Below are 20,947 nucleotides of genomic sequence, written 5' to 3' on the forward strand. Positions count from 1 at the left end.
TATCGGGTAACTCTTGTTCCTGAATATGTTGTACACATATTTTCCTTGGCTTCTCGTAGTTCCTGGGTGCTGAAGAGTGTTGTGGCTCATTTAAATAATATTCTGATGTAGCTCCATTTGTCGGTGTTGGGAGGATTGCTCCTGCAGTTGAGTATCTGGTCAGTGTGTATAACTTTTCAGTACATGCTGGTCTATGGCTCTACATTGGCTTTGTATTCTCCCATGATGTCTAAGAAGATGAGCCTATTGTTCTCTTCCTCTTTGGTGAATTTTATACTGGTCAGGATGTTGATATATGTTTGTGTGCTTCTTCTCATTTGTTGCGTTTTGTGATGACAAAGGTGTCATCCATGTAGTGGAGCCGAAGCTTTGGCTGGATCGTAGGAAGTGCTGTTCATTCTAACCTCTACATAACTGTTTCTGCTAAGAGTAGTGGTATTGGTGATCCTATTGGTGTCCCATTGATTTGTTTGTAGATCATGTCATTGAAGGCGAAGTGGGTTGAGGGGCACAGATGCACTAGTTTGCGGACGCTGTCCTTGCTGATGCTGTCAGGTATATTTGTCCTTGATTAGTCTAGCAGTGAGGCCAGTGTTTCTTTGGCTAGGGTGAGTTTATTGATGTGAATAGGGCTGTCAGGTTAAAGGAAACCATGACCTTGTCATGCTCTACCTTAGTGTCTTTGATACTGTTCGGAATTGCTGGTTGGAATGGCATGAGTCTTTTACTAGGTGTTTCAGTTTGTGTTGCAGTTCCTTTGCTCATCTGTATGCCAGTATACTGGGAAGTGAGACTATGGTCTGACGGGACCCCTTGTTTATGTACCTTCTGTAATCCGTAGAAATGGGATGTATTGGATCCTTCAGGTTTCATTCTTTGGAGGTCTGTCTTGTTAATTTCACCAGTCTTATGAAGTTTCCTCAGGGATGCTGTAAGACAGTTTTCTGGCTGTGAAGTCGTGCCCATTGCCATGGCTAAAAATGGGAAGCCTTCAGAAATGAGATAACAAGAGTCTAGTTCAGTACATTCCTGTTAGGGTGAAAGGCAAGGCTGGGAGGTGTAGGGAATGCTGGATGACCAAAATTGAGATTTTGGTCAAGAAAAAGAAGGAAACATGTATCAGGTATAGACCTGCCGGAAACGTCGATTCTCCTGCTCATTGGATGCTGCCTGACCTGCTGCGCTTTTCAGCTCTGATCTCCAGCATCTGCAGTCCTTACTTTCTCATAGTTGATGTTAACCTACTGTGAATCCTCTTGCAAGGATGTCTTCCTTGAAGAAGCTCTCTTCCTCCCTCTACAAGGATTCCTGAAGAAGGGCTTATGCCCGAAACGTCGATTCTCCTGCTCCTTGGATGCTGCCTGACCTGCTGCGCTTTTCCAGCAGCATATTTTTTCAGCTCAGGTAGAGACAGCAGAGATCAGGTGAATCTTTAGGAGAATATAAAGGCAGTAGGAGTATACTCAAGAGGAAAATCAGGCCAGCAAAAAGGGGACATAAGGCAAATAGGATTAAGGAGAATCCAAAGGGATTCTATAAATATATTAAGGACAAAATGATAACTAGGGAGAGAATAGGGCCCCTCAAAGATCAGCAAAGACAGGGGGGAGATACTAAATAGGCATTTTGCATCAGTGTTTGCTGTCGAGAAGGAAACAGAAGATACAGAATGTGGGGAAATAGATGGTGACATCTGGAAAAATGTCCATATTGCAAAAGAGGTGATGCTGGATGTCTTAAAACACAAAAAGGTGGATAAATCCCCAGGACCTGATCAGGTGTAGCTTAGAACTCTGTGGGCACCTTGGGAAGTGATTGCTGGGCCCCTTGCTGAAATATTTGTATCATTGATAGTCACAAGTGAGGTGCCAGAGGTCTGGATGTTGGCTAACGTGATGCCACTATTTCAGAAAGGTTGGAAGGACAAGCTAGGGAATGATAGACCAGTGAGCCTGACATCAGTGGTGAGCACGTTATTGGAGGGAATCCTGAGGGACAGGATTTACATCTATTTGGAAAGGCAAGGGCTGATTAGGGATAGTCAACATGGCTTTGTGCGTGGGAAGTCATGTCTCATGAATTTGTTTGAGTTTTTGAAGAAGCAACAAAGAGGATTGATGAGGGCAGAGCAGTGGGTGTGATCTATATGGTCTTCAGTAAGGCGTTCAACAAGTTTCCTTATGGTAAACTGGTTAGCAAGGTTGGCTCACATGGAATATGGGGAGAACTACCCATTTGGATGCAGAACTGGCTTAAAGGTAGAAGACAGAGGGTTTTGGTGGAGGATTGCCTTTCAGACTGGAGGCCTGTGACCAGTGGTATACCGTAAGAATTGGTGTTGTGTCCGTTGCTTTTCATCATTTACATAAATGATTCAGTTGTGAACATAAGAGGTATAATTAATAAGTTTGCAGATGACACCAAAATTGGTGGTGTAGTGGACAGTGAAGAAGGTTACCTCAGAGTACAATGGGATCTTGATCACATGGGCCAATGGGTCGAGGAGTGGCAGATGGAGTTTGGATAAATGTGAGGTCCTACGTTTTAGAAAGGCAAATCAGGGCAGGACTTATACACTTTATAGTGACGTCCTGGGGAATGTTGCTGAACAAAGAGACCTTGGAGTGCAGGCTCCTAGTTCCTACAAAGTGGAGTTGCAGGTAGACAGGATAGTGAAGAAGGTGTTTGGTATGCTTTCGTTTATTGGTCAGAGCACTGAGTATGGGAGTTGGGAGGTCATGTTGTGGCTATACAGGACATTAGTTGGGCTATTTTTGAAATATTATGTGCAATTCTAGTCTCCCTCCTATTGGAAGGATTTGCGAAACTTGTAAGGGTTCAGAAAAGGTTTACAAGGATATTGCCATGTTTGGAGGGTTTGAGCTATAGGGACGGGGTGAATAGGCTGGGGCTGTTTTCCCTGGAGCATTGGAGTCTGAGAGGTGTCCTTATAATAGGTTATAAAATCATGAGGGCATGGATAGATTAAATAGACAAAAGTCTTTTCCCTGGGGTTGGGGAATCCAGAACTAGAGGTTTAGAGTGAGAGGGGAAAAAATTAAAAGGGACCTAAGGGGCAACTTTTTCACACAGCGGGTGGTGTGTGTATGGAATGAGCTGTCAGAGGAAGTAGTGGAGGCTGGTACAATTACAGCATTTAAAAGGCATCTGGATGGGTATATGGATAGGAAGGGTTTAGAGGGATATGGGCCAAGACCTGACAAATGGGACTAGATTAATTTAGGATATCTGATCAGCATGGTTGAATTGCACCAAAGGGTTTATCTCTTTGATGAGGGCAGAGTGGTGGACGTGATCTATATGGATTTTGTAAGGTGTTCTGTACATCTCTGTGACTATATGATGGCCACAGGCAACAGGCTTTATTTGGGAATGTTGTGAAAAGGACAGACATTGTCTATTAGGCCGTGGAAGGTGAGAAATTATCCATTTTATCAACAAGAATATCAGGAAAGCTCTATTTTGACCAAAACAAATGGCAAAACTTCCAGTCATCTTTACAGAGATGTAGCACTTCCAGCAATTAAAGCAGCATTGAGATACTTTTGAATTAACAAACCTTAAATTAACAAGGTACTGTATATACTTAAGTAACAGTCAATCTCATATAAAAGTCAACCCCTATTTTTGGCTAGAAAGTCTGGAATTTTTCATGTATCTCTGTAAAAGTTGACCCCAGTTCTTCACAGATGACAGATCGACATTTACGAGTTAGTCTGCCAGCTGTCTCACTCCGCTCCAGGTAGTCAGAATTACTGCAACGTTTTGGGCTTTCTTCCTTTATTCGTTTAGAGCTCAATCGGGCTTCTGCTAATGATGCAGTATGAATTTTGACAGGCATGAATTTCAGCCCCTCAAAAGTAGTATCTATGTAACAGATGACTCCATAAATTTAACCTTAAAAAGTAGTCAAAAAATTCAACTATTACTTGAGTATATACAGTAAATTATCACCTTACAAACTAATGGCAGGTGATCTAATATTCCAAGAAAGATTTGCTTTCAGAAGTGGGCCAAATAAATAATTGCAAAAGAGTTCTTCAAGTATAGAATTATTTCCAAACTAGGTACTAAATGATGAGCTAAACAATTAAATATGCAATTTTGTTCAATGATGTCTACAGCTTATGGTATTACAGCTCATCAAGGCACAGAAACATTTGATAAAACTCTGCAAACTTCCAACAAGTACATGAACTGAAAGCATTCAAACCATCCTCTTTTAAGAATTTTAAGCATCTGGTTTGTCATTTTGGGAATGCAATATTTAAGTTTGATTAGTGAAAACCTGTGACTGGAACTTTTAAAGTAAAATCTTTAAAAAAAATTGTCATTAGAATTACTGATAAGTCTTTGTCAGAATTATTGCAGTCCAAAGAAGAATTAACATTGGAGAAAAATATTCAAGTTGTTCTTGGAAGCAGAATGGAAGAAAAATGGCAGCAAAATCCTGAGAGAAGAACAGTGTAACGTAATTTATTCAGTTTATGTGTGGTATATAAAACAAAAAGACCTGCACAACAAGCCACAAAAAGAGGAGGCTAGATAGCAGATTCTAAGTGTCAGTATCAGTGCTATAGAATAAGAAAGCTTCCCAGCTGCAAGAAATATCCAGCGACCAAAAAAGGTATGCCTGTAAATTATGAAGTCTGCAGACCACCCAGACTTGTGAGTGCAGAAACTTGTGTGGTGTAGAAGTAGTGGTAAAGGTAATTGCATACATGAACATACGTATGTTAACTATGGAGAAAAATGAGAAAAACAAAGCTGTGATGGGGATATTTTGCATAAAGTAATGGTTCTAAAGGATTGATGTGGACAGCTGTATTAAGCCAATAATGTTATTCAGATTTGCTAAGGAGAAAGGTAGAACATCTTCGGATCTTGTGGAACGAAGACTTATATCCTAGGTTTCCTTATAGTCCCAGCATGATGTAACTTGCACCGGATTGCTGATACGCAACTGGTTTAAGACAAACACCTCTCCTTGTTAAGGCTCACTAGTGATTTTCCTCTTCCACTGTCAAAAAAATAAACCATAGACCCAAACAAAAGCAAAAGAACCGCAGAAGCTGGAAATCAGAAACAAAAACAGGAACTGCTGGAAAAACTCAGCAGGTTTGGCAGCATCTGAGGAGAGAAAGCAAAGTTAGTGTTTCAGGTGCACTGAACCTTCTTTCATTAGAAGTGATCGAATGGGGCTGGGTTGGGTTTAAATTTTGAACCCAACATCTGGTTGCACATGTACGCTGAGTGCTCCAAGCTATACAAGAAGCCAATGTTTCCATTTGTATCAGTACAATCTCACTAACATTCTTGTGTGCTATTGTACAGAGTGCATCAATCTCATCTGCAATTGCTATAATTTCAGTATTGGTGTGTTAATTTTCAATATATTTCTCTAACATCTGCTGAACAGAACACAGATAGAAATAAAGAAACTTTTGCTAGCATGCAAGACAAATTAACACCTTATATAATGTCATGATAAACGCTTCATTCAACCTGAAAGGGCATCAAACTAGTCTTTGAATGGAACCATTTCAAAATGTCACGTGACACTTTTGTGGCTTGGAGATTTTGGGGCTAATTATCACTGACTCATTCCAATGGTTAATAGGATGACAAAAGGATTTCTGAAACTATACTTGGAATTTTACCTCCAGAAACACGTTTCGGCAGCTCCTAATAAATATCAGCAGCTCCGATTCAGCAGCAGATCATTCAGCTCTGCAGGTAAACCTCAGAATAATTTTCTGACATTGGAAGATAGCCTTACAAATTATGGGAACCACCTGTGAGGCTTCACTTCTACTGTTTCATTCGTCATTATTGGGCTGATGCAGCACCATCACTAACACAGCGTAAAAAAAAGCTCAATTTATCTCTATTAGTGATAATGCTCCATACAGTCCTTCTTCAAAGCTGCGTCATCTAACCCTGCAAGGTACAGTTTGACTGCACTGAGCAAATATGATGTGACTGGCAGCAGATACAACATGAGGAATGAACATAATGTTTTAGAACTGCATCATGTTGTGTTGGATAGGCAACTTGGCCATTTGTCTTTCAGAATGGAGCAGATGGATTCTTGAAAGGAATAAGCAACCTATAAAAGCAAAGTTTTTCTAAAATGCTATAAGAGACCACACTTGAAGTATTGTGTACAGATTTGGGTGGCACGGTGGCACAGTGGTTAGCACTGCTGCCTCACAGCGCCAGAGACCTGGGTTCAATTCCCGCCTCAGGCGACTGACTGTGTGGAGTTTGCACGTTCTCCCCGTGTCTGCGTGGGTTTCCTCCAGGTGCTCCGGTTTCCTCCCACAGTCCAAAGATGTGCGGGTCAGGTGAATTTGCCATGCTAAATTGCCCTTAGTGTTAGGTAAGGGGTATATGTAGGGGTATGGGTGGGTTGCACTTCGGCGGGTCGGTGTGGACTTGTTGGGCCGAAGGGCCTGTTTCCACACTGTAGGGAATCGAATCTAATCTAATTTGATCTCTCTTACCAGAAGAAGTATATATTTGCCTTGGAGGGTGTGCAGTAAGTGTCCACAAAACTGATTTCTAGGATGAAGAGACTGTTCTTTGAGAAGATGTTGAAGTTTAAGAGGAGTGGTCATGTTCCATGAGGTTTCTTAGAGGCTGGCACATGTCCGATGCCAATGCCCAGGGATGAAGGGTACATGTGGTTGGTGGCTATAGAGCATGCCCCGAGATATTGTGCCCAGTTTCCAACATGGAGATCGTCTGGACAGAGTGGCGAGGTGAATGCATCAGGTGTGCACATTGGTTTCCTTGCCAGATTTTTCCAGCATGTAGCATGTTTGGTGAGGTTGGTAAAATAAGAGACTGACTATTAATGAGGTAAGTTAGACTGTTAATAAGGCACTTAACAAGTAACAATGAGCATCCATTGGCAACTCACCACTACCCAGCGAGAATCTTGCCACACCACTCGTGAAAAGTGTAAAGGATGTTGCGAGTTGCTCCTGATGTCATGATGACTCTTGACACATTCATTGGCCAATTCTGGAAGACATCTGGGCACAGCACACACCACTCAGATACTGATAATATTCCACTCAGAGTATATTAAAAACAGAAGTTTCAGGTATGAAGGGATTTTTTAAATTCACTTGTGGGTGGCAACATTTGTTGCTTGCACTTAATGAAGGGATATAGTGACAGTATGGACAGGTGAAGTTGAAGTCAAAGATCAGCCATTAGAGGCAATTAGATGCAATCAAACAAGTGCTATGTGCAAATGTAGGACAACTGCCACCTTTTCAAAAAAAACATTTAATTCCAGCCGAATCCTGGGAAAGGAAACTGCCATTTAGTAGCCCCTTTAATTTTTTTAAACCTGTCCACAAGTTTTCATAATTTCTTTAAACACTTTCCTGCAACTCCTAGCCTCTCACAATTTATGAAGTATTCTGGCCTATTTTTCTTAGGTCCAAAGTGGATGACTTCACACTTCTCAATGTTGAACTCAGTCACAGTTTTATCTACATACTTAGTCTTTGGAGAAGGGACACTTAGATTTTTTTTTTGTACTGACGAATGCGAATTTCTGAAGAGTTTCTGTGATTTCATCATTAGTCTGGTTGGTGTGATGCCTGTGATAGAGGGATAGACCAACAAAAAGTGCTAACGATATGCAATAAAGCCCATTTCTTACTTTTATTTTCTGCCAACTTTCTACCTGCTTTGCTGCTCACTCTTTGCCAGGACAAAGTTCCGTTGCCTCTGTTACCTCAATGAGCTATTACAAAGATTAATCTCCATCTGTTCTCACTTGATAATAGTATTTGCACTTTTGCCAGCCAAGGTTACTGATTTGTTATAGAAATAATGTGACCAAGTTCACCTATGTTACAGTCACTATTTCCCTTCCCATCTCCATCTGAAGGTGCTTGTGACCCTGCGACCTTTAAGATCAGCCTGCTTAACACAGATTAGAAGTTGAGCCCTTGTATCCAAGGTTTTTTGTTGAGCTTTCAGAGATGGTTATATGAACATTGGTTCAACAAAACAAATATCTCGTCATCAATGAGGAAAACTCAGACATTGAACAGAAGCAGCAGCAAAAAAAAGTTTAAAATTAATGTGGGGAAATTACCTCTCTGGGCATGTGTACAATAGGTAATGATGTCAGGAAATGGACTTCATTATTGGCAAGTGTGAAACAGGATGTTGGTGCATTTAAAACATACTTATATATTTCTTAACAAAAAACTGTACTACATTTTAAAATCCTTTTCAGCTTTTGTCACATTTAATGATGAAACTTACAGTCATAGAGATCTACAAAACAGAAACAGACCTTTTGGTCCAACTCATCCATGCTGACCAGATAACCTAATCTAATCTAATCCCATTTGCCAGCACTTGGCCCATATCCCTCTAAACCCTTCTTATTCATGTACCCATCCAGATGCCTTTCAAATGTTGTAATTGTACCACGCTCCACCACTTTGTCTGGCAGCTCATTCCATACATGGACTACCCTCTGTGAAGAAAAGTTGCCCCTTAGGGCCGTTTTAATTTTTTCCCCTCTCACCCTAAAACTGCCCTCTCGTTCTGGACTCCCCCACCTCATGGAAAAAGACCTTGTCTATTTAACCTATCCAATCCCCTCATGATTTTATAAACGTCTATAAGGTCACTCCCTCAGCTTCCGACACTCCAGAGAAAACAGCTCCAGCCTAAGTCAAATCCTCCAACATTGGCAATATCCTTGTAACTCTTTTCTGAACCCTTTCAAGTTTCACAACGTCTTTCAGATAGGAGGGAGACCAGAATTGCACACAATATTTCTAAAGTGGCCTAACCAATGTCCTGTACATGACCCCCCAACACCTACACTCGAAGCTCTGTCTGATATGGCAGATCTGAGAAATTTGTTCAATCAGAAAAGGACACTTGGTCCATAAATAGTACTTTTCTGCCTGGTGTATGGTGCCTGAATTAACTGATAAAAAGCCTCGCGTTGACCTCATGTCCCTTCACCCAATGATTAAAAATTTGGTGATTTAAGTTCCTCACTAAACATAGGCAAATTGTATGCTTTGTAGAGACTGCATCTTTTTATTTTGCTGCTCTTTGATTGCGACTGAATTGGGAAAAATCATAGAATCATAGAATCCCTACAGTGTGGAAGCTGGCCATTTGGCCCATTGAGTCTACACCAATCCTCCAAATAGCATCCCACTCAGACCCACCTCCCTTCCCCATCCTCATAACCCTGCGTTCCCCATGGCTAAACTACCTAGCCTGCACATCTTCAGACTGTTTTGCAACAAAGGACTGAAAAAGGAATTCCTGTACTTTTTTTAATAAGCAAGGTGTGCAACATGTTGTAGTTTGTTTAAGCAGTCAGAGAAGCTGTTTAAAGATGGGCTCATACCAGGGGGTGTAAGTGATGTGAGATTTGGCCAACAACAGTTTACTGACCAATGCCCATCAGCTTCTGGCTAGCTGAGCAGCTTGTAGATGTGAATGATACTGAAGAAGCTTTTAGCCTGATGAAAGGGCAGATGGTCTCTCTCTCTCTCTGTGTCACTACAATACAATATTTTTGATTTGGAGGTGCCTGTGTTGGACTGGGGTGTACAAAGCTAAAAATCACACAACACCAGATTATAGTCCAACAGGTTTAATTGGATGCTCCGAAAGCTAGTGTGCTTCCAATTAAACCTATTGGACTATAACTTGGTGTTGTGTGATTTTTAACTTTGTACAATATTTAAATCTTGAAGAAAGCCAATTTATTTTCTCCCACCAGTTGCTACTAAGTCAGAGACTTTATAATTCATGAATTAGTCACTCTATGCCTCCTGTAAAGAAACGAGATAACCTGAAGGAAAAGATCAGAGAACTGAATGATAAGGAAAACAAAAGGGACTTTCCATTGAATCCCGAGGGCATGTACTATTGAGCTGTTTCCCCACCATCATTCCCCATCATCACACCAGTGATTTCCTATCTGTTTGTGGCTGACTGTATATGTAGGGAGATTTTAGAAGGAGGTTAGAGTTTTTTCTAGTAGTTACATATCTTCAATTCATAGTTATCTACTTATGGTTAGAATCTATTTATTTGTAATGAATAATGGTTCTTATTAAATATAGAAATGAAGCCTCCGTTTTCTGTAAATCTTGATCTGTCTGACAGGCAAACTGGGGACCTTGAGAACATTTTTAACTTGTTTTGTGACTGTGAATAGCAGGGACTGATTTCCGGTTTGCCTCTCTAGTGAAACTTGACTAAATTTGGATGCTCACTCAGGTTTGACTTGAAGCAAAAACAACAATGATTAGTATTAGTTAATAACACAGATGAAGAAAAATGCCATGATCTGTATTTAGATCGGAAATGACATTGGGAACAGCAAATGATTAACTTCAGGTGACGGAGTTGTTCTTGATATTTTCTAATTCACTTTGAAAACACAGGCTAATTAATTTGGTGGGTAAACAAGAAACAGCATGAGGGAAGGTTTTACGTATTTTATTCAACAATAAAACAACTACAGAGGTCAACTGAAGGCATTCAACCTCATTTTGAAGTTGAAGTAAAGAGCTTACATACTTCAACAGAGATGTGGATTGAGAAAAATGATTTGCTTGCATAGAATGAAGATGGGCTGTATACAATTCCATGGAAACCAACATTGAGGTGGAAGACCACTGTCTGCAGATTCAGGACATGATAAAGAAGTAACTATTTGACCCAAAAATCCAGGATACTGTCAAAGAAATTGCCTGGCTCAGAAACCAAGGACAACGTTAAAAAGTAAATTTCTTTTTCAACAAAACAATTGTGTTCCACGAAGGGAATTGTGGGGTTAAAAGTTCCCTGGCAGTTTCTGAGGGGCAGCTATCTGTTTCATTCGGGAACGTTGTTCTGTGAAAATAATCCAGGAGATTAAGATCCAGTTAAGATAATAGACTGGCATCCTCAGTGAATGACATCCAAGAGGTAAAACACCCTCCAGGGTAGGTAGACTTTAGAGAGCAGGCAGGTCAAGAACAAAACCAAGGTCAACAGTCAACAAGTCAAAGACCTACCCAATGTCCAAGTCCAAACTGAATGCATTCTGGAAAAATTGTAAACCTCCACACCATCTGGAATTGTCAGCGCAGATCTTGGATGGAATAGGGGGAGTGATAAATGCAGTTATATACATGGATGTGCAAATATAACTGAGAAGCAAAGACATTTGTAGGTATATTTTGCATTCGGTAATGGTTCTGAAAGAGTTAGTGTTGAGAACGGCATTAAACTCCACGCAATCTGATGATGTCATTACAGACTTGGGCAAAGAAAAGCCAGAATATCAAGTTGACTACAAAGGTAAAAGAGTTTTTGTTTTATTTTGGTGATTTCTATAAGGGGGAAATCTTCAACTACAGCATCCATTTTTAGATGACCGATTCCCACCCAACAATATATAATATTGATATAATATAATTGCAGCAGTTCAACTTTATTTTTGTTTCACTTTTAAGAAACATTTTTATTTAACAGTTGTTAAATAAGCACAGTTCTTTCAGTATAAAATGAACAGAACACTTAAGACCTAATATCTGCACTTCACGAAACCTCCTTGTAAGCTTTCATTGACTAACCCAGCTCTTCCATGCCTTTCTGTCCCACTCCATGCCCATGTGACTTAACATTGGAAGTAGTACATTTGAGATGTGTTGGGTTTTGACTTCACTGTATATTGGATGCTCCAAGCTGAAGAAGAGGCCAGAGTTCACTGTTGAATCAGTACAAACTGACGAACATCACCATGTAACATTGTGCAGTGTGCATGTATCACCAATGCCACTATATCCACCTTACAGATGATGTATTAATTTCAGATGTGTACCCCTAACATCTGTTCACATGGAACACAGACACAAGTAAAGTAAGTGTTGGTGGTATACAAGAGAAATTGGCACTTCGCATAATATTACTATAAACTCTTCAAACATCTTGACAGGGCATCAAGATAGCTTTCAACAGAATCATTTTAAAAATGTTGCATGACTGTTTTGTGGGTAGGCGAGTTACACTACCGAATAGAAAAACCAGAGAATTTGATAAAGTTTTACTTATGTGATCATTGGGAATCTTGGAACCTGATTTTCAGCACCCAATGAGGCATAACGGTATTGAGTACTTGGCAACCAATTAGCTTCCTGCACCAGGACACATTCACTTTAGAGATAGAAAACATTTAATGGATGCTGTCAGCTTTTATTTCAAAATCCTGTCTGACTTTAGCAAGATCTTGTACAGTGATATTACATCAATACTTGAGCATTCTGAATGCAAACCCATTCCACTGTCAGAAAATACAGAACCATCTTGCACAACAATTTACAGTGACAGAGATAAAGCCTATCTGTTATCATCCAAGACGATTGCTTTTTGAACTTTGTTTACAGTTGATGATTTGAGGACTCTGGTGGAATACATACTGGACCTGACAAAATGCATGTTTGTGATGGTCAAGATGACTAGAAATTTGACTGTAAAATGTGATTGCACAACTCAATTGAAGTTTCCAAGATGTTGTAAAGTTGGTCTGTAAAAATGGTAAAATTATAAAAAAGGGGAAAATGTTGTGTGGTTCCTTTAACAGATGGTGTTCTTTTTGATGCTTAGAGTTAAAATGGATGTCTGACAGGAGTTAAGTACAAGTGCACAGATTTTGTATCGAACAGCCAAGCAGAATTTTTACTAAGACAACAAATCTTTTCAAATTTAGCCAATTAATTTATTCCAAGCACTTACTGATTAAAAGCCAGTTAAATTTAAATCTGATCGTGTTGACAGCCTTGAATCAATCTGGTTGTAAAAAAAATTAGTATGTCTACATGGGTATAATGATGGGGACAAATGGACAGAGAAGAGAGAGCCAACTGCCATTGAGAGAGATAAGAACTTTCCAGTTCTCAGAAAAGAGCACCATCTATTCATAAAGGTACACAGCAGTCTTCGATAATATTCTTGAGAAAACAACTGAGAAGGCATTTAGGACAGAGAAGAAGATATAGAAAATTTTGAAAGTCACAGACTGTGTGAACTTTGAGAGACAAAGTTTTAATTTATTGTTTTCTTATTACTTGATTTTATATGTGTGGGACCTGTGTTATTAGAACAGTATATCAGTAGAACCTTGTTTTATTCAGGAATAGGTAGTTAGAGAGGGATTGTTCTGTTTGCTGTAATTCTGTTAATTTATTCACTGTAGGAGTTAGATAATTAGATTTTTACTTGCTAATCATAGAGTGGGTGAAAGGAGTCCATTTCTTTAACCACTTCTTTATAACAGATTGAGGTAAGAGGTAAGTTATACCACTTATCATACTTCTTGTTTTGGATTATGAGGCGAGGTGAGTTTCTCTGCTGTTTGGTTTAATTATCAGAGGAGGATCGACCTCCACTTCGTAACAAAGGTCAATAGGATCAGTCGGACATTGAATTTTACTTCTTCACTGATTATGATATTGCCATTTTGACTTAATCCTGCTCAATTTAAATGAGTATACAATTTCAGTTTTTTTCTTAATGTATAATGCTCCCTTTCCAGACTTTCTGCTAGGACCTCAAATCACACCCAAATGAAAAGAAAGTGATCATCAAATTGCAACATAAATACAATGCTTAGTACTTATACATATGATGTCTGTAACATCTGGACTGGGTTTTGGTTAGTGAATGACAGTGGGTTCATAGAGAATTACACTACAATTTAATTGAAATTATTCTTGTTTTTTTAATAATCTGGAAGAATGAGCATTTTGCCATTTCATACATTTCTGGGAAGGAATTCACAGTTGAGATTTTAATAGAAACTTACATGTTTCGAAGAGGGATATTTATCAATGGAAGGCAACCAGCTGCTTTGAATGCATATTCTTGTGAGGAGAAGCATAACTGCAGAATCTAATAGCAAAATGAAAGAAAAAAACTAACAGTAGTTAAGCAAAAATACTTCCATTCAAAATGGCTGCTGAATAGGATGCTCCAACTGGAGCTCCTGGGCTCCTTCAGTTTCTATCTCTTTTTTCCCCTTTTGGTCTCTCGGTGGATCTGGACCTGGTCTCCCAGTGGTACATGGCGGGTCCTGAGGCCTGGTCTCCTAATGGCTCCTGCTGGGTCCTGGCCTGGTTTCTGAAGACTCCTGGTGGGTCCTGGCCTGGTGTCTCGGCAGTGTGAGAGTTCTCAGCCTGGTCTCCCGGCAGTATGTCGGTCCATCTCTCAGTGGCTTGCCATGGGTCCCAGGCCTAGTCTCTTAGCGGTATGTCTGCTGGTCTCTCGGCATCTAACGGTGGTGTTTTGATTCAGCATGCGAGTGGATCCTGCCCGGGTATCATCTCGAGGTGGGGGGGGCGATCGGAGAAATGGTAGTTTCAACAGCAGCAACGGTATAAGCAACTGCAGCGTGGAGAACAGACAGCTGAGGTCTCTCTGGGGAGTAAGAGAAGCGGAGTGTTGAACTTTTAGCTTATTCCTTTATTTTCCTCATTTAAACTATGAAAAACTTTAATGTAAACTATAATCGTTATAAAATTTTTATACTATTCTATGAAATAATGCTTAACTTTTAAACTCTCATTTCTCTTACTACTTTGTACCTAAGTATTTTTTGTACCTGAGTACTTTGGTACCTAAGATGGCACCAAATGATTAGATGATTAGATTAGATTACTTACAGTGTGGAAACAAACCCTTCGGCCCAACAAGTCCACACCGACCCTCAAAACATCAACCCACCCAGACCCATTCCCCTACATTTACCCCTTCACCTAACACTACAGGCAATTTAGCGTGGTCAATTCACCTAACCTGCACATTTTTGGACTGTGGGAGGAAACTGGAGCACCTGAAGGAAACCCATGCAGACACGGGGAGAATGCACAAACTCCACACAGACAGTTGCCTGAGGCGGGAATTGAACCCAAGTCTCTGGCACTGTGAAGCAACAGTGCTAACCACTGTGCGTGGCAAAAATAAACACTTTTCATTGTGCTCCTGTACTTGAGTGGATGTGACATTAAAATTTAAGTTCTAAACCTAAAATCTGAAGTATTATTCCATAACTTTTATGTTTCTGGCAATTTTGAGGATATTTAACCATCTTCCCATGAATGGGATCCAGGTACATGTACATTGCAGTGCTATCTTTAACATAACTTCTGACGTCAATGAGGGCAAGGCTCTCAGGATGATTTCCTTCTACAGTCAAAGGAACAAAAAAAAACTGGTCCTTTAATGTGGTGCTTGCAAAGTAAATGTTTTGACTACATTTTAAGTGAAATTATTCTTGTTATTTTTAACAATCTGGAAAAATTAGCATTTTGTCATTTCACTTATTTCTGATTAGGAATCCACACTTGCGATGTTAGTAGGAACTAAACTTATGTTAATAGTTGAGGGAGCCTGCCACTGTGTGTGTGTGTGTGGGGGGGGGGGGGGGGGGTAACCATTTAAATAGCAGTGTTAATGACCAAACTATTTACAGAGAATGAGCTGCAGGTCAAGCCCTCAACTTTCTGTGCAAACAGACAGCAAAACAAAAAAAAAATATATGTTCTTCTTTGAGAACAGGACAAGGCTCAGGCCAGATATGGAAATCTTAGGCAGGGTTAGAAGCATAGAAAGTGATGAATCTGTGCTTGAGCCAGGAAGCACAATGGTCTTTTTGGTTTGTAAATGAAAGGAAAAACTATAGACGCCAGTAAAGGCCGAAAGATGTTGGTGGCAGGAGCGCCATTTTCTACCAGGGTCTGAGAAAGGAAATAAATGGCCAGGAGCAAAATTAGAGAAAAAAAAGTTGGATTAGCTTCTGACTTGCTATGGCCGCTTTTCCCACCAAAAGACTGAATCCAGTCTTGACAATCCACCTGGGACCATTGAAGAGCGTGATTAAGCAATTAAATGCAATCTTTCATTGATGTTACAACTTTCCCAGCATCTCATTTGCCCCATAGTGTGTTAATATTTTTGCAATCCAAAGGAGATGGCTGCACATTGGAAGGTCTGGGTAACATGACTATTCAATATTTTCTAATTTTGTAAGACCCCAAAATGACAAGGCTGACATATTTCACCAGCAGAAACCTGAAGTTCTAATCTCACCAGTAGAGTTAGGGATCATCCAGGTACCTCCACAGCATGTCTCCCACTCCTTCTATATTCCCTTTGGATGTGCTTCATCAACTTTCACAGGTACAGTCACATCATTCAGATGTCAGATGCTAGGTTCCCAAACAGGTTGATTTCTTCCAGCCCAGTTGGACGTGTCAGAGGATGACAGAAGCAATGTTCAAAGTTTGGTGAAGATTTGTAGCTCGGGTGCTCGTTGTTGTGGTTCTGTTCGCCGAGCTGGAAATTTGTGTTGCAAACATTTCGTCCCCTGTCTAGGTGACATCCTCAGTGCTTAGGACCCTCCTGTGAAGCGCTTCTGTGATCTTTCCTCTGGTATTTATAATGGTTTGTCTCTGCCGCTTCCGGTTGTCAGTTCCAGCTGTCTGCTGCAGCGGCCGGTATATTGGGTCCAGGTCGATGTGTTTGTTGATAGAATCTGTGGATGAGTGTGTGTTCACAGATTCTATTAACAAGCACATCGACCTGGATCCAAAATACCGGCCACTGCAGCGGACAGCTGGAACTGACAACTGGAAGCTGCAGAGACAAACCACAATAAATGCTGGAGGAAACATCACAGGAGCGCTTCACAGGAGGCTCCCAAGCACTGAGGATGTCATCTAGACAGGGGATGAAACGTTTGCAACACAAATTCCCAGCTCGGCGAACAGAACCACAACAAAAAGCAATGTTTCAAAGATGTGATGAAAGCCAGTATGAAAAAATGCCACATTGACACCAGCTCCTGACAGATCATAACCCTATTTGAATCAGGTGGATAGAAAATCTGTGGGAATGTTCAACTTGAGACCCAATGATGATGAAATGAAAAGGAAAAATTAGAATGGTTAAAAAAAAGAATCCAAATGAATATTACCCAACCAGCTATTCCAAACAACAATAAGTGGCCTATTTGCATTAAGTCCTGAACCAGGCTCAGTAGCAGACTTTGCACTCATAGAAGACAATAATCGTTATCAGCAAGTTATAGGTAATGTTCTTACTTTAGACACATGAGGCTGGTGGTCCACCTGCTGTGGAGTGTGCTGTTTCAAGCTCCTACTTCTCAGTTTATCTGCTCTCCCTAACTGAATCCACAACTGGAGACATGTCCTTAATTGGATTGCTTTCCAGAAAATTGAACCGGAAAGCAACCTGCTGCTGCCAAGGGGATAATAACACAAAGATGGTCCTGATGGCTGAAAAACATTCAAGTTTGGAAAATTCTGTCCTATACTTTGACTGATGCTGTAAAATAAAGCAATTTCTGAACTTTATCTTGATTGCATTTCATGAGACAACTCACCAGTTTTGAGTAGTAGTTTAAGAGAACCATGTGTATAGACACAAATGGAAGATTGAAGAATTCAGCACATAAATGAACATCTTATTATGTCTCTGCCAATTCACAGTATAATGTGCATGATGGCATAGTGATCATGTCAGAGGGCTATTAAACCCGGCTAATATGCTGAGGACGTGTGTTCAAATCCCACTATGACAGCTGGTGGGATTTAAATTCAACTAAATACAATCTAGAAGTGAAAACTAATTTCAGTTTGGTGACTGTGAAATGATCTTCCAATGATGTAACACCCATTTAGTTTATTTATATCCTTTAGGGAGGAAAATCTGCCATCCTTACTTGATCCAGTCTATATTTAACTCCGGAAAAAAAAACTAACGTGGCTGTGTCTTCATTGGCCTAGCAATTAAAACACTTCAAAGGCAATTAGATATGGGCAACAGATGCTGTTCCAATTAAAACATAAATAAATTGGGCAGATGATATAAGCTTGTGATTATTAGGAAGGTGGCTCTGCGTATGTGATAAACCAATCACCCACAAATCCAAGAAAATAATTTTAACAGTCTCAACATATGTAGCAGTCCTTTTGACTTCAATTACATGCCCTGCATTAGCTGGAAGGAACAGTTCACTGGCAAGGTTTAACATTAGCTCAACAAATTCCTTGAATTAAGACATTTTCTGTACTTGACCCATTTCCCCATGCCCTCTTCCGGTTTAGAAATTAAGAACAGGTTCTCCTTTTGTAACTCTTGTATGTGGAAAGAGTGCAAACATTATTTTTCAAGTTACAAATGAAAGAAGCTGTCAAATGGTAAAATGAGACAGGATTTTTTTTTCATGCAACTTGTTTATCTTGTGTCAAAGAAATAAGATTGTGCATGAGATTACAGCCATGAAATATCAAGTTAATGTGCTATTTGTTTGGATTATATTATATCGTTCTAATGCTTGAAAAATGTGAATTTGCTGAGACATTCTTGCCATTGTTCTTGCAGAGTGCAAAATTGAGAACTGTGAGGCATGCTTCAGCAGAAACTTTTGTACTAAGTGTAAAGAAGGACTGTACCTGCATCGAGGGAAATGTTATGACAGCTGTCCAGAGGGGTTTGCAGCTACAAATGGCACCATGGAGTGTAGTCATGCTGGTGAGTATGAACCAAGTTAACACTGTTGACGAACAATTTTGTTTAAGTTTCCACAGAGGCACTGGAACAAGATGTCAACAGTGGGATCGCATTTGGAGTGCGCCCCGGAAAACAGATATTTTCTTGGCCGGTTTAATTCCACCATCTTTGAATGAAAGCGTAAAACACACAGTTACCCTGATGTCAATGGTTTATGCATACAGTGCTTCCAGTAGGTGGTGGCCCAAGACAGCAGGAAGCAAGGAGGGGTTTCTGTCCAGAAACATCTGGTTTAAGGTTTTGTTACATCTGGCAGACACAGGGCAAGTGATCACCAAATAATGTGGGTGTGGAAAATGGCATGTCAAAATAGGGATTATGCTGCTCAGAATGGGATGAGACCAATTGTTGCAGCAGTCTGATGGAATAAAAGCAACGTACTGTGGGTGCTTGAAATCTGAAACAAACACAGAAAAAGCTCAACAGTTCTGGTGGCATCTGGGAGAAAGAAATAGAGATCATGTTTTGAGTCCAGTATGACTCTTCTTCAGGATTTGGGCTTCAAGGTTTTGAAGGAGAGTCACACTGGACTCAAAACATTAGCTCCATCACCAAGGACTATGATCCTGAGACAGAGAGCTAAAAGTGTAAAATTGTTCTCATACTCAACACAAACGTCACTCAACTTTATGGATGAAAGACACACCTTCACTTTAAATAGGTTACAGAAAAAAAATTACAGAAAATAGAGAAAAGAAAACCTTGAAAATAAACAACCATTTCCTTCCAAATGAACCCAAAATACCATACTTATTGAAATAAGTCAGTTGCTTTGGCACATGCCTAATTGAAATAAATCATCGCCTACAATGCTAGTTATTTCAATCTTAATCAGGTTCCTTGAGAGGATGTTAACCTCTCCAATTTGCTAATATCTGCTGCGTCCACTTGGATTCTAACTCCATGATTGTTGAAGAATTCAACTGGTGTAAGTTGAATGCAACTGGTATTAAGTTGCGGCACTATGGCTCAGTGTTTAGCACTGCTATCTCACAGTACTAGGTACCTGGATTCAATTCCACCTGCAGACGACTGTCTGTGTGGAGTTTGTACCTCCACCCTGTGTTCACATGGGTTTCCTTTAAGTGCTCTAGTTTCCTCCCACAGTCCAAAGACTTGCAGGTTAGGTGGTTTGGTCATGCTAAATTGCCCAAAGTGTCCAGGGATGTGGTGGCTGGATGGATTAGCCATGGGAAATACAGGGTAACAGGGATTGGTGGGATGTTCTTTGGATAGGCAGTGTGAATTTGATGGACCAAATGACCTGTTTCCATACTGCAGGAGTTTCTATGCAGTTGAATGCAGTTTCCTAATATTAGTCACTGTGCCTATTGTTCCATATTGCTCAGTTAGTATGATGATATTCAAACATGTATTTCTTTGCCAGGTCCTCACCAGTTTCAACATCTCACCATTGCTAACCTCTGTCTGTTCTGTGCTGCTAAACAGCAAGAATGTTCACTGTGAAAATCTACTGAGGCATTGTTCACCTGAAACTTGGCTTTGAGTCCAGCTTAGATCACTAGGATGAAAGGTCTCGCTTTCTTTTTGAACAGAGGCTATCTTGTTCATGGTCAACAGTCACGGTAGGGCAGCACAGTGGCGCAGTAGTTAGCACTACTGCCTCACAGTGCCAGGGACCCAGGTTTGATCCCAGCCTCGGGTGACTGTCTGCGTGGAGTTTGCACATTCTCCGGTTTCCTCCCACAGTCCAAAGTTGTGCAGGTCAGGTGAATTGGCTGTGCTAAATTGCTCATAGTGATAGGTGCATTAGTAGGGAGTAGGTGAATGGGTCTGGGTGGGTTACTCTTCAGAGGGTCAGTGACTTGTTGGGCCGAAGGGCCTGTTTCCATGCTGTAGGGTATCTAGTTATCTAACATGGTGCTATAGCCTAAAAGTGCTGATACATTTGAATCATCATTAAATTATTGAATAAATCCAATTTTTTTTTAATCATAGCCATGTTTTTTTTAACTGGACATTAATTAAGCATGGATATCATTTGATGTTTTCAAATATTCCCTACAGTGGAGAATTCTGTGATCTCTCCATGCTGGAGTCCCTTGGAGCCAGTGTACCAGTAAGTGGCCATCTACCACCTACCTGTCTGCCCCCTCCCACCTGATGGGAGGAGACCAGCAGTAAACCCACCTTATGCCTATTAAGGACCATAAGTAACCTATTAATAGCCACTTAAGGACTTCATCTGAGCTCCAGCAGAATTTTACCAGCTGCAGGATGAGGCCATGTTGAATGGCAAATGTGGCAACTTTAGCAG

At 40.4% G+C, this 20,947-nt stretch overlaps 1 protein-coding gene across 1 annotated transcript in view; it reads left to right on the top strand.

Moving 5' to 3' along the window:
* The window catches only part of rspo1 (R-spondin 1), a 204,727-nt gene that overhangs the window by 108,359 nt on the left and 75,421 nt on the right, over nt 1-20,947 (top strand). The window contains exon 4 of the mRNA XM_060847341.1: nt 18,481-18,630. Within this exon, the coding sequence (XP_060703324.1) occupies nt 18,481-18,630 (150 nt within the window). The remainder of the gene's footprint in view (nt 1-18,480; nt 18,631-20,947) is intronic.

The sequence above is a fragment of the Hemiscyllium ocellatum genome, chromosome 30, assembly GCF_020745735.1.
Source record: "Hemiscyllium ocellatum isolate sHemOce1 chromosome 30, sHemOce1.pat.X.cur, whole genome shotgun sequence".
Lineage (NCBI taxonomy): Eukaryota > Metazoa > Chordata > Chondrichthyes > Orectolobiformes > Hemiscylliidae > Hemiscyllium > Hemiscyllium ocellatum.